Genomic DNA, 14,309 nt, shown 5'->3' on the forward strand with positions numbered 1-14,309 from the left:
AGACTAAAGGGAGGAGAGCCTGATGTCCTTATCAGCTCCCTATATATATATGTATATATATAAAATGCAAATTTATTCTATCTCATAAATCCTGTTAGTGGTTTCAGCTGGTTAAAGTATTCTCCTTGTTTCTTGTCATAAACTGCTGCAGCATTCTTATGTGCAGCTGCCACATTTCATCCTAATGCAGCTGCATTTCACCCAGGGATGAAGTGATCCCTATATATAACTTTCTCTTCAGCTTTTATAAGCATTTAAAGTGCCTCAAGATGAGATGTGGGTTGCAAGCTATTGTTTTATTGGTGTCATCACAAAGTGCTGCATTGTACAAATCTACTGTAAGCTAAGAAGAGAAGCGGCTTTAAAGTGATGCTTGAAGATAGTGAGAGTTAGGAGGGATTTAAAATCGTGTTTCAGGAATTTTAAAGAAAGATGGCAAAAAATGGGGAACAAACTAGCATGGAGTAAGGTTGTACAAACTAAATGGGCATGTGGGACAGTGGGTAGCAAAGTTGTCAGAGAAATGAATGACAGAAAGTTAGTTTTAAGTGACTTCAGTGTGGAAGACATGGAAAGGAAAGGAGAAAAGGAAACCAGTAGTAAGTAGGGATTATGATGATGATGATGATAAGGAGCTACCAAAAATCTCAAGAATATGCTCAGAAGAAGACCTGAATCTCTGAATCTCTTGTTTTTATCACGTTACTGGACCATATAACATGGATGGGATTTTCAGCATCAGTTGGGTCTGTTAAACATCTCTGCAGTGTTATTAATGTTATGTCTGAAACTTTTTAAACCACTTGGTGTGCAAATCTCATTTCATTTCTTATGTTTAGATGCCTGATTGTGCTATACAACTTGTTACCAGGAGCTCCTTGAAAGTTTATATAATGGGATAATTCCCCAGGGAGTCAGTTTTATGCTAGACTCTCAGGAATAGTAATGACTGCCTGATAGAGTGGCTAATTGCTCTGAAGTGGGAGTCCCTCAGGACATTTCCTACTCCTAAGGTCTTTATTGTGTGCCTGCATGCCTGCTGTCTTGGTGTGCTGGCTGCTTCGGTGGCCCCTGCAAGTCACCTCTCAGCTTAAAGAGTATGTGGAGTGTTGCACAATGTCTCTCCTGCATGGCAAACTCTGATTTCCCCATTGCTGTTTGCACAGCCACCTTCTTGTTATTTGCTTGAGGAAACTCATTGTGTTGTACACCTAGCTTGATGATACCTAAATGGAAAAAAATACTAATAAAGACACTGTTCTGAGACCTGTAAAGTTTTGTGCTTGATGAACCCGCTATAAATCTCAGATCTACCAGTTTTACCAGTATCTCATTAATTTGGGAAAGGAGTTCAGCATAATCCTTTCACCCAAGGGGGATGTAGTTTTCTAACTCCTTGCTGGAATAACACACAGTTTTTCCTTGGGAAATGCAGCCTTGCTGAAGATAAAAGGCAGATGAGAAGCCTCCCAGCTGGGTTGTGCAGAATTTGGTTGCAGTAGAGAACAAAACAGTTGTTGGAGTCACTGAAATAAACATTTTACACAGTCCCAAACTATGTCTGAGTAAGAGAAGTGTCAGTAGCTCAGAAGGAAAAGCTGTACAAGCTGATCATCTAATCAGGAATAACCTTTTCATAACACTCTCTTTAGCTTGGTTTCATTTATTCCATTCTGGAGAGTTATTTTCCAAATCTCTGGTGGTAGCAGTGAGTAGTCAGATAAGGTTCCAGCTCCAACTCATCTCCTGATACCAATGTTCTGTGGCAATATCAGTTCAGATTGCCTTCCTTCTTTTTCATTCCTTCTTTTTTATGAATCTCCCTGTTCTTGTGCTGTGTATAGAGTGAATAGTAGTTCCCAATTTCCTATTTTTGTATTACCCCTGATTTTATACCCTTTCAGCATAACCCTTGTTCATCTGCTCTCCAAGGTAAACAGTCACACTCTTTTAATCTCTCAGCATACAAGATTTATTTTCTCTTCATGTCCATAAATAATCAGGCTTGTCACTTTCAACCCCTCTAAGAAGTCAGAGCATGAATGGACATCATTTGACTATTATTCACCAAGGGTGAAGAATTACACATAAAAAAGAAAAAGATCTTTTTCTGTTGACATTTAAATTGTATTCAGCCACAGTAGTTTAAAAGGTCTGTATTTTATTGTAATATTACTAGTACCACAATATTCCATGAAAGGTTTAGGACTACTAAAATAACACTTTGACAGTTTTATTTGTCCCTTCCTTGCAAAACATAACCTTGTCTCTAATACTAATTATATGGCATGATAAAAAATAATTCCAATGAAATTTCACTTTTGAAAACCTTATTATCAGGATTTATTGATGAGTATTCATCATATTGCAGTAAAACATACAAATTCATTGTATGCTTATGGTTTATTTTATTTTTTATATATTTATATACAATTGCTGTTGCGTTATTATTGGAATTATTCTGGAAAAATCCTACAGAGTGGATGGGAATGGGCTAAACCATTAGACCTCTACCTAAAAGCATGAAAGGTTACTGAAAATTGTATCTGTCTTTATTAAATTACACAGGGATTTTTCCTTAGGGAATATGAGGAGTTTTTAATTTTTCCATGCTCCACACCAAGTGCTTGCACCAGTGAAGTGAGATGATAATACAGTAATTAAGGTACTAACCTGCTCCTTGCAAGCTGTAGATCATGGAATCATAAAGTCATAGAATGGTGTTGGTGGGAAGGGACCTTAAGGTTACAACCCCCCTGCAGTGGGCATGGACACCTTTCACTATACCAGGTTGCTCACATGTGAGCTCATTTTGCTGTGAATTTCCTATGTGAATTCAAAAGTCGTATTTTCTCGTATTCACAAATATATTCCTGTTCTTTCCAATTTAGCACCCTTACACCCTACTGTAATCTAATTCCTGAGCTCTGAAGAAGCTTTGCAAATGCCACTCAGTGGAAACCTGTCAGTCTTCAGTGTTACATCGTAGCTGAGGGATGGTAGAGTGATGCATTTAAGTATCAGAAATTTGGAATTTAGATTTCTAAGGATAACTGAGGAGAGACATAACCCTATTTTTATGGCCAGATAAGCGTCAGGGATCTAATTCCCATCAACCTTACCTCTGACCTGTTTATGTACTTCTGGAGTGCTTTAAATCCCTATCCATAAAATAAGAAGAGTAACAGATAAATATCCCAAAGACTGAGCTACAAGGCCAGGGGAGTAATGGCAGCTGTTGCAGTGTCTCAGGCTGAGCTGCAAGAAGAAGCCAAAACGTGCTAGAGCTGTTCTCATACAGCTTCAGCCTGCAAAGAACTTTTCTAAAGAACCCATCTTCCCATCTTCATGAGAATTGTTCTGAGAAGACATCAGGGTGCTGACATTGCTTGTTGGTGACTTGACAGGTTTATGGGACACAAGGGATGTACCAGGACCTGCGAGACAAGGTTGTCTCAGTGTATTCAGTGCCTGGAGCAGGTCTCAGGTCTAAGACATCATCAGTGTTTTCTCCCCACGAGTGTTCTCTGGTTTACCTTTCATAGAGGTCTGCAGCAATTCCTGAGAGTAAAAGGCATTTTAAAACCCTGGGTTGAACTGAGCCTCCAAACTGATCTCAGAATGCCAGGTAGACTTTGTTATGGAAGATGCAGCACAAACTCATCCCAACAGTTTTCCTCCTCTTGCAGGAAAGAGTTGGACCAAAAGTTGGTGTAAAAACTTTTTAACTTCGGTTAAAAACCTCAGCCTAACCACTTGTTCACTGATGTGGCTCCACAGTAAAATGCACTTCTTTTCAATTAATTGATTAACCATTTTCTCTAACATTCCCAGATATTCTATCTGAATCTAGTAAATTAGATTTAAGTAGTGAGCAATACAGGGGGAATACTAAAGTGAAAGTAACAGTGGTTTGTTACAGAAGATGAACAATAAAGGTTATCACATAAAGCTGACATAAACAAAATAGATGGGGTGATTATGTACCTTATTTATTCTAGTTGCTAAATCTTTCACTGCATTGTGCGAAGGGACATCTGCATTTAAAAAAAAAAAAAATGTAGTTTAAGAAAAAAAGGGAGAAACAGCAAAACAGAAGATAGAAGAGACAGGGACAATGGCAGAAAGGCAGAAATAAGATGAAATACTGATATGTAGAGAAGAAAAGGGAAAGGACTATAGTAACCAGGTCTTGGCATTGATATTTGTAGATGGTGATAAAATACCAAGACAGAAAATTAATTTATTTACATGAGTTTCTCTTGACAGAGCTTTTCTTCCAACAACTTATTAGACAGTTCTCCTGTGTTCCTTCATATAAGGGAAGGACTGTTCCAGTGGTTTGACTTTCTTGGGCTTGTTAAAATGCAGCTAACGTAGGTTAAACTGCACCCTTAGAAAATTTGAGTCATCTTGCTAATCCAACAGCAGATCATTCCCACTTTGGAGGGTTAGTTTTCTGCCAGCTTAGGGGGTTGGGCCAGGTCTCTGAAGGGTGAGCCAGGAGCTGGTGTGGCAGGGAGGGGAGCAAGAGAAGCAGCCAGCTGGCGTTGGATAGGCAGGGCAAGGATGTCCCTTTTGGTGGCAGCTGGCTGCAAGGCTCTTTGTCTGGCATTGGGCAGAAACAAAGTAGTTTGTGAAGAATCAGAGAAAATGTCGGAAGAGCAGGAGAGATGGCAAACAACTCTCTCCATTTCAGCCCCAGAACAGCCAGAGCTGGGGTTTGTGGGAGACAAGCTCAGACCTCTTTAATCCTAAAGATGGACTCAAAGCCAAGATTCAGCTGTGCTCTGAATACTTGTCGTGTTTCCTGAATGAACCGCTCCTCATTTTGCTCTGAATTATAACTCACTAGTAGCAGAAAAATGAAATGGAAAAGAGAAATTTTTCTTCCGAAACTTAAAAAAACTTCTTAGAATTCAAGTCCTGTGAGACATACTGACAGTTGTCAATATTTGGGACTGAATTATTATCTAGCCTTAATAATTAATGATTGTTGTTAACTGCTGCCCAAGCAGGTGGAAAACAGTAGGCAAATCATCCCTATTTTTTTTCTAGCCACAGAGCAGAACAGTAGTGCATAAGGACAAACCCATTATCAGGTGTGCTGGGGCAAGCAGCCTTTTTGGTCCTGCCAAGGGAGATGCTGCTTGTGGTGACTCACTTGTTTCTGGTAGGAACTGGAGGAACTGTGTGCCTCCTTCCAGCCTTGAGCCATGTCCTCTCTGAAATCTCTTTTCTTACCATGCCAGCCCCGCTCTGTGCTGTTAACAAACTGCCTTGGTGCCACCTGTGGACACATGTGGGTTTCCAAGTCCTTCAGTGTTGCACCAAGACAGGGCATGTGCTGCAGGCAGATCAAACCCCTGTATTAGCCTGGACATGGGAACAGAACTAGGACAACACTGCCAAAAGTATTTCTACCACCCTTTTATTGACATCTCCACTGAGGTCTTTTTATGTGCTGCACATCTTTCCAAACAAATCTTTACTAATGTTGCACTACAAAGTAAGAAAAAGCAAATATTAGCATATGGGCACAAAAAGACATGGTTGAACTTAGCATGTCAAGTTATTGTTCAAACATTGCAGTATGCAGTAATGAAAGCATCTATATTGCATTCTGAACTATAACTTAGATTACATGCCCAGGGCAAAATAGTAGAAATCACCTTTGATGTCTGCTAAGGAGTGAATCCTTTGTTGTGCCTTTTCACCTAAACTGTAGGAGGGACCAAGAGGGGAATGTCTGGAACAGGTGCCCGTAGCCAGTGGGAACACACTTGTATGAGCAAAGTCATGTTTTGGGCTGTGCCAGCAGCCTGGTACACTTCTCTCCTCATGCTGTCCTCTGAATAATGGTGTGAGGGATCTGGGAACTGATATCATGTCTTGAGACTCAGTATCCTTTAAGCTTAGCAAATCTTACTCAAGGCTGAGGTAGTCATTCAGAAAAATGAGAATACTCCCCAGAAATACCTTCATGGAGGATATAAAGTTTTGAAGGCAGAAGTTAATCAGTCAGTGATATTTTACTGAGTGTAGCGTGTTGCAAACAACCTCATAAAAAAAAAAAGTAAAAAAAAAAAACAAAAACACCACCAAAAAAACAACAACAAAAAAAAAACCCTAAAAACAAAACCTCAGAAAAAAAGTGATATCTACTTCCTTGATTATTCCCTATAATTACTCACCCATTGCAACCTGAGATTTTTTCAGATCTCATTTGGGCTGCAACAATATTTCTCAGCAAGCTCCTCTGAGCTGCCAACTGCAAAAAAACATTGAAATATGGTAAGTGTATAAGAGCATTAAATGGTAGCATTCTCCATCACCCACAGCCTCTGTCAGTTGTGTTTCCAGGCTAGAGGAAGCTAGAATGTACATACAGCTGTTCTGGGTAGTAAAATACATTTTGAAAAGGAATTGATTTGTCTGTGTTTCATGAGATTGAGTTAAGCAAAAGAAAAAAAGTCTCTTTAGGCTTGTCTTTTTTCCAAGCATTTAATAGAAATAGTCTAACTGGAACATAATAGAGATGTGCTTTCAGCACACAGATGTGCTGTAGTGAGAGCCACGTTTTATGTAAGCTGCTTATTCTTTTGTGCAGCGTCAAGAACTGAATGTACTTTCATACTCCGTTTTTTGGCCTTGACATGAACTAATGTCAAAGCAAATGAAGACCTGGTGGTAAATCCTTTTCAGCACTGCTAATGATTGTGACCATTGTGGAGCTGTTCCTGGCTGTCTAATCATCTTTGGGAAATTGAGCTTTTGATACATAGACCTTGTATTCTGAATTTTGATTTCTGCCACAAAATTTGCTGGTGTGATTCATTATTTAGGGGATCAGAAAGGTGTGCAGGTCACACACTGCAGAGTATATTCAAAGCAGATTTTATGGTGAGCTTCAGTGGGTAAAGTCATTAAAGGTATGATGAGTGATCTGAACAGAATAACACAGGCAAAAGTTCATGCCAGTATCTCTGCCCTATAAAAATGCATTTTAGTAGAAAACTGATTTACAACTGGAATTTTTTTCACATGCAAGGCAAAATATGCAGAAGAGCAACTGAGCCTGATCATCTTCTTCCAGTTCCATTGTTTGCTTTATAGTTAGAGTTTTGTATTATGGCTGTCTAGATTTTACAACCACAAATGTGCCAAAACCCTTGACTGGTTCATTCAGGTTGATTAACAAGCAACATAAAATGTCTACTTCCTTCAACACCTGCACACCCTGTTTCTTCATGTTTTGCAAATGTACGAGGTGCAGATACGTGCTTTGACTTTGATCCTGTAAACCAAAACTGTTCAAGTGGTAGATCCTGATCTAGGTTTGGACAGCAAAGAGGTGTTTCCCAGGTTTCCCCTGAAACCCACATTTGTGTGGATGAGCCTCTGTTTTCAGTTGTTCCCCCAGCTGGTCTGGGAGCAGCTGCACATGCAGGCAGTGCAGGCGCTGGGAGAGCTGGACCCAGCACACTGCTTTCTGGAATATGAGCCCATGGAGCTTGGTAAAAATAGAGATGCCCCAGCAATTGTCCCGTCAGTACCAGGACACCTGCACTGGGGCTATCCTGGCAGAGCTTTCCATGGATTTCATGTGGCATTCTGCTCCACAAGAAATGTCAGAACATGAAAGAACGCAGTGCCCGCTCCCTGTCACCATTTTCACCAGCTCCATCTTCACATCTTACCAGCAACTTACCCTTGGGGGTAAGGTAGATCACACAGCCACAAACCTGGCTGAGCAGCTTCTGCTGCAAGGAGATGGTTTAACACTTCATCCCAGCCACCAAGTGGCTTTTTGCACCCCAGGGTCCTGTGGAGACAGGCAGATTTCTCAGAGAGACTCTCTTCTGATGCTACGAAGTGTGATTCAGAGCGATGACAGTACTTCAGCAGCAAATTGATCCTACCAAATTTCTTTGGTTTTACTTTGTAATTGAAAGAATTTCTAATTCAAAATAACAAAGTGTGAACTTTTTTTCTCTTTCCTCTTTTTGCTCAGAAATCGAAGCAAAGGAAGCGTGTGACTGGTTACGTGCAGCTGGATTTCCCCAATATGCTCAGTTCTATGAGGGTAAGTAGGTCTTTCTCCTCTTTGCGCAGTTCTGAAAGTGCACTGGGCCGTCACCAGGAGAGCTTGCAGTCAGCCAGCTCCATATTTGACTGAGTTATGGCCATGGCTGGATGCTTCACAAAGCCACAGCTGCTGGAGTCATACCAGTGCATGAAGAAAAGTAAGATTCTTACCCTCGTAGCCATGGGAAGTTTAATAAAATAAAAAAAAAAAAAAAAGAAAAAAAGAAAAGGAGGGACATAGCTTGTGTAAAACCCAAAGGTTAACAAAAACAACTACAAAACATCTAAAAACATCAGTCTATTTTCTAAAAACTTCCTGAACTGTGCCTGAAATAAGATTAAAACACTTGAAGTTATTGAAAATTTCAACCATGCTGAAATGAAGACTGAAAACTCTGCAGTTACCACAAGTAAATAATCTGAGCTGCACTTCACATTTGCAAAGTAAGAAAAGCTGATAGTTCAGTGCTAACTCAGAGCAAAATGGTGATGTCCCCTTCCTAGGCGTAAAGTTCATGCCCAGGGAAGCAGTGTCCATTCAGTAGTAGTCTGGGCACTGGAGCTGGGTTTTTTCTGCTCTCCCCAGATGAGAGGGAAACTGCGGCTGAGCCTCATTTTTCCCAAAATGCATGTTCTCCCTGCCAGAGACACGGAGCCAGCTCAGGCCCACTCGGGCTTATTAGCCAAAAGGCAGCTCCGCCAAACACCTCTGGATACCTTCCAGGGTCAGCATGAGCCTGGAGGCAGCACAGATCCACGCATGGAGTGAGGGCCAAGGAGCCTCATGGGTCAGAGCCAAGTCTGCAGGGAGTCAGCTGGGACGCTATCCCTCCCCTCGTGTGGGGCTGAGGATGGCAGGGACTGGGATGCTGAGGACACCCCCGTGGCCAGCTGAGGTCCATCAGGGCTCAGGTGCTGGGTCCTGTTGGGCTGCTCAGGCACCTGGGGACAGGAGCACCATTCAGAGATGCTCAGGTGGCTCCACAGGAGGCAGGCAGACTCAAATCCAGCAAGGAACTAAGACTAGCAAGCCTACCAGACCAAAACTGACACAAATGTGTATCTACCACAGTCCCTGGGTTGCCAGGAGTACTTTTGTGTCTGCCTTGTATTTGGAATATGTCAGATACTGACGCCACCAGAGAAAGGAGCACCTGCTGCCTGCTTAACTCAAAGGGATGTGACACAACCTGTGCTGGGCTCCAGCTGTTCCCATGCAGTCAGTATGTGCTCTGGACAGTCTGTGTCTCTGAAAACAAGGTGCTTTCCACAGGCATCTATAATGTCAGTGTTGAGCAGTAGTGTCTGAAAATGCTGGCTGACATTCCTGTATCCCAACATCCTGCTGAGGTACCTAAGCATGGCAGAGCAGTCTGGAGAGCAGCCACAGCACTGGAACCCTTCCCACCATTACAGAGCTGTGTCACTTTTCATTACTAATGTCAGCTTTCAGCATACTATTCTGGCTTTTTTGCTAATATTGGGGATTATAATTCAGTTTTCGGGGTTTTTTGTTTTTTTTTTTTAATTTTTATTTTTTATTTGAGTAACCCTCTGTCTGAAATCATTGTTATTTGGATCTATTTAAGAAAAAAAGATGCACAGAATATTTCTGGGCTTGGGCAAAGTCTGTCTAGCAAATAACATTAAGTCACTGTAATGAGAAGGGAAAAACCTTGTTGCTCATGTATATAAGGTAAGTGTGGTGGTAATTTCCTCATCTCATCCATTTGTGCAAGCTATTAAAATGAACAGCTAACAGTTGAGTATTTTTTAAAGTCAAAATGGAAATAATTTTGCTGTCACTGTAATTCACTGGATGTTCAGCTATACCTTAAAAAAAAAATGTCAGAAAGGGTCACAGATACAACTGGAAAGGAACCAGAGCTGAGTGAAATTGGTCATACTAGATTTCAGTGAGCAAGCAAATGCAAAGCAATTTAGATGTAGACAATGTATTTTCATTTGACTAGCAAGCAGTCATCTTAATACTGTGTCTCCTTTTGCAGACTCACAGTTTCCCATTGACATTGCTGCAGTAAAGAAAGATCATGATTTTCTTGACAAGGACCTTGTAGAACCTCTTTGCAGGTAAAAAAACACTCAAAGTTTATTTTCTGATAATTTAAAAGCATGAGCTGATTTGCTTGTCTGGCTGCATTAAGTGATGAGATCTATAATGCCACCATTCTGAGTTAATTTCTCTTACAGAAGATGCTGCAGTAGGAGACCCACAGAAAGTATCACATGATTTGAGAAGACCCAAATCCAATGGATTTTAAACAGATGTTTTTTTAAGAACTAGCAGCAGTGCAAGCAAACCCTGAATAAATGAGAGTCACATTTGAGTTGCACATTAATAACTCTAATGTCTCAGTCCAGCAAAAATGAGGAAACTTCATTGCAGAGAATTCATCAAGCCCTTTCCTCTGGCAGCAGGCACAGTTTTCATGCTGCTGTGATTCCCTTGGTACTCCCATTTGGTACCAGTAGCAGAAGTGGGACCAGACCCAGTAGTACAGACCTCCCAGTACTACAGATGCTACAATTGATCAGTGCTTTGCCCCTCCCTGCGCTCCCGTGTTTGCTGGTTATCTTGCTTTGTATACTCTGTGAAGAATGTACCATGCTGCATTGCTCAAGTCCTGTGCCCCAGGACTCAAGACACAGCAATTCTGTGGCAGTTTTTCAAAACCACATTGCAGAGACATTGTTCCCCTCTTCTTTCCCCTGTGCTCAGCTCAAGCTGGGTTCTGCTCCTCTCCTCTTCAAGTCAGGACAAAGGAGTGTCTGGCCCTTAACCAAACAGGATTCATTGCATGTTATGGAAATTTTTATAACACAGACATCAAGATAACTGGACAAGATTCTATTTCCCCTTCTGCAACTGTGGCTAAAGTCAGCAGAGATGCTTCAGGAGATGCTGTTCCACATCATACTGTACATTGCAAGGATTAATGAGTTTGTGGTGGAGGAATGCAGAGAAGGTTTTTGAGAACCACCAGAAACAGGGCTGGAAGAGACTTCATCTAGTCCACATCTCCATTCCTGGCAGATCCAGATAGTTTCTGGGCATGGCTATCAGACTGCTTTCCCAAAACTCCCCTGCTGCAAACGAGACCTATTGCTTCTCATGCTGTCTATTATGGCTATAGGAAACAGAATATTCTCTTTCCCTTTGTAATAGCCTTTGTGTCTGCAGATAAGTCAATAGGTAAGACTTGGATTTTCCAGTGGTCTCCCTCACAGATGCCTGAGAACAGAATTAACTGCAGACTTGATCTAGTACTGTTTGTGCTTCTTGCTGAGGGAGATTGCTATGCCCCCACCTGAGAGAAACCTTCTTCCCACACATATATACATCCCCCTGCTTCAGTCTGGCATGATGGAAGACATACTTCGCTGCAGTTTGGGAAGTGGAAAGTGATAGAGATGGGAGATTGAGAATCTCTTCCCCTCTGCCCTTTACTACAAAGTTGAAGGACCACTAAAAAATGCAACAATGATGTCTGTTCCTGCCCTTTCTTGTGAGAGAAGCCAGTGAGATATAGTCATTTCCTAGCTCTGTGACTCTCTCAAATCATTCTTCACTGGGGTAATTGGCAATGGTGCTGCTACAGTCATGGTCACCAGGCATCACAACCTACACAGCTAAAAATGGGAACAGCTCATTTTTGCTCCTCCAGCCTCTCTGTAGACTCACAGATACACCTACAGTTACACTCTGTTGATATATTTATGAGGATTATTTTGCAAGCTGAGAAGATAGAGACTTGGTTGGGTTGGGAGTTTTTTCTCTTTTATTAAAATATGAGGGTTTGGAAAATTAACAGCTGGATAGATGCACTCATGGGAAAAAAAATGCTTTGCATTTGCCTAAATCAAGGGACAATGATGAGACATATAGAAAAAAAACATAGACACAAATATTTCCACACTTCAAAGATAAATGGGTTTATGACTAACAACTTTTTCTGTATTTTCTTCAGAAGACAACACCTGTTTAATTTTTTGTTGAGAGTTTTTAAACAGCTTAGATCTTATAAAGAAATAGCTCTTCATAATATTAGAAATACAAGCATTATGTACAGGTTATGTTTTCAGATTGCAGACATTTAATTCGATGTAGTTCAGCAGCTTCAAACCCTTTGTTAAAAGCAAGCCATAAAAAGCCATTGTACCAAATGCCAAGATTCACAGAGACAGTGAACAGTGCCAGCTGCTGCCCCCAGTACCAGCTTTGTTACTCTGGGAGCTATCAAACCAGCATCTTCCAAGTTTTCCAGTGCAATGGAAATCCTCACAGCTCAGCTGACCACTGTGGCCAATTCTCTGCCCTTCCTTTGCTCTGTGATGGTGTTACTGCGAGGTGCAGGCCAGTGCACAGTATGAGAGCTGCAGGCTGTGATGCACTTTGAGGAAAGAGAAAGTTAAAAAGGGCTGATTATTATTTCTGTGTGCACAGATTCCCAGGTTGGCAGTCGAACTTCCATTCTTCAAACATTCAAAGCTGCCCTTAAAGCTATGTGTGACCAAGCCATCACACTGACTAATAGTGCATTCAGCACATAGTGCTGAACAAAATGGGCTTCTCTTTTTTTTTTTTTTTTTGGAAGATAGTTTTAAAGTTGAAATGCCAGTATGAATAATCAGTTTGAGCAGTTTTAGCTCTGAATAGTAATAGCATAAACACTGCATTTCTCTGCTCTTGTGGGTTGAATCTCAATCTCATTTTATATCAGTTTTCTTATGGCATTGAAGTAAACCAGACAACGTGAGGCACAAATGAGGAGGAACCTTTTTTTTAAGGCAGCTGGTAGTATTTTAGTCAGAATGTCTAAGACTCCCTGTTGTAAAAGATTTCAGTGACCTTTTTGAGATATTCTAACATTCCTGCTGTTTACAATATAATTTGAAAATTTGGCAGAGTAAAAACCAAATTTGAGGCCTTTGGGTTAGAGGCGTATCTATCAAGACATTCCACTCAGATTTTATTGAGTAATGAACAATAGAGAATTTCCAGGCAATCTGCAGGCATATACTGTCAGCCTGCCAAAACAATAATTGAGCATGAAAATTTTATAGCTGTGTCACTTCCAAAATAGCAGCAACCAACTTTGCTCTGGGAACTTTTGTGGCTGCTGTGATAAGAGGGTGAGAAGGAGAAGCCAAGGCACGTTGTACTTCTTGCATTCACATAAATACAGTGACTAAGAACATGAAGAACAAGTATATAACAGTCTGATACATAGTTCCCTATACCAAGCTCTTAAACTCTGAGCTATGCCAAGCAGTCAGCAGCCTTTTTTTTCCATAGCAGTTATCTCTTAGACAGCTTGTAAACAAAGTGAAGGTTGCTGTATGGGGTGGGACATTCTCCCACCAGAGCTCTGAAATGTCAGTTCCATCTGCTGAGTTATCTTGCTCTAGGTGCTGTTGGGGGACAAGCCTGACTCTCCACATACAGGACAGAAGGCCCTGCTCTGGAGGCAGTAGAATGGCTCCCACTGACTTTCAGGAGAGATTACTCATCTCATATGAGCCTGGAGCCTACAAGGTAGCTCCCTACGTGGCAGCCATGATCAAAAGGTGATCGGAAAACAATATATTCTCTCCATGCACAAAAACTGGTGGAGAAGGGACATGCCAGTGCCAGCCTTGCACACCAGCCCTAATGGTGCTGGGAGAACTCTTATTCGGTGTTAAGACCTCAGCAAAGCCCAGCATCAGGAGCTTGATGTCCTCTTCCCAAAGTTGAGAGAACCAGAGGAAGCCAGGCAGGGCTATGTGTACGCAGCACCTAAACTTGGCTAGGAATAACAATAAAGCAAAGAAATAGTGTTGTGGTTCCCTCAGAGGGGAACCACACGGTGTGTTTTTCTGGTCAAAATCCATAGGAGAGGGCATTCGCGGATCTGCTGATGCAGGAGACACTGTGCTGTCCATGCTTGTCCTCCCCATGATGCCTCTCTTTCATGACTGGCCTGTGGCTCTGGCTGCATTCCAAAGTACCTGCTTGAAAACAGCTGCAGAACAGGTCCAGGGATTCTCCTGGCACTTCAGCTCACTTCAGAGCTGTCTCCCTATTACTTGGATTGCTCCCTCTTACTTGGATTGTTCTTAAAGCAGGGCAACATGTCCCCCACAAGGTTTTCCAGCTGGCCTGGGCCTGCATAGCTACAAGCTTGTCTTTATTTGTAAACACTGCTCAGTGCTGTAAA

At 41.5% G+C, this 14,309-nt stretch overlaps 1 protein-coding gene across 9 annotated transcripts in view; it reads left to right on the forward strand.

Annotated features, from left to right (window-relative positions):
* STARD13 (StAR related lipid transfer domain containing 13) overlaps window positions 1–14,309 on the forward strand; it is a 285,456-nt gene that overhangs the window by 240,239 nt on the left and 30,908 nt on the right. For all 9 annotated transcript variants that reach the window (XM_014249607.2, XM_014249609.2, XM_088068354.1 and 6 more), the window contains 2 exons: window positions 8,015–8,086; window positions 10,098–10,179. In XM_014249607.2, coding sequence (XP_014105082.2) covers window positions 8,015–8,086; window positions 10,098–10,179 — 154 coding nt within the window. The remainder of the gene's footprint in view (window positions 1–8,014; window positions 8,087–10,097; window positions 10,180–14,309) is intronic.

Source organism: Pseudopodoces humilis, chromosome 2 (assembly GCF_049639895.1).
Source record: "Pseudopodoces humilis isolate 2021_Gansu_Grassland_sample_001 chromosome 2, ASM4963989v1, whole genome shotgun sequence".
NCBI lineage: Eukaryota > Metazoa > Chordata > Aves > Passeriformes > Paridae > Pseudopodoces > Pseudopodoces humilis.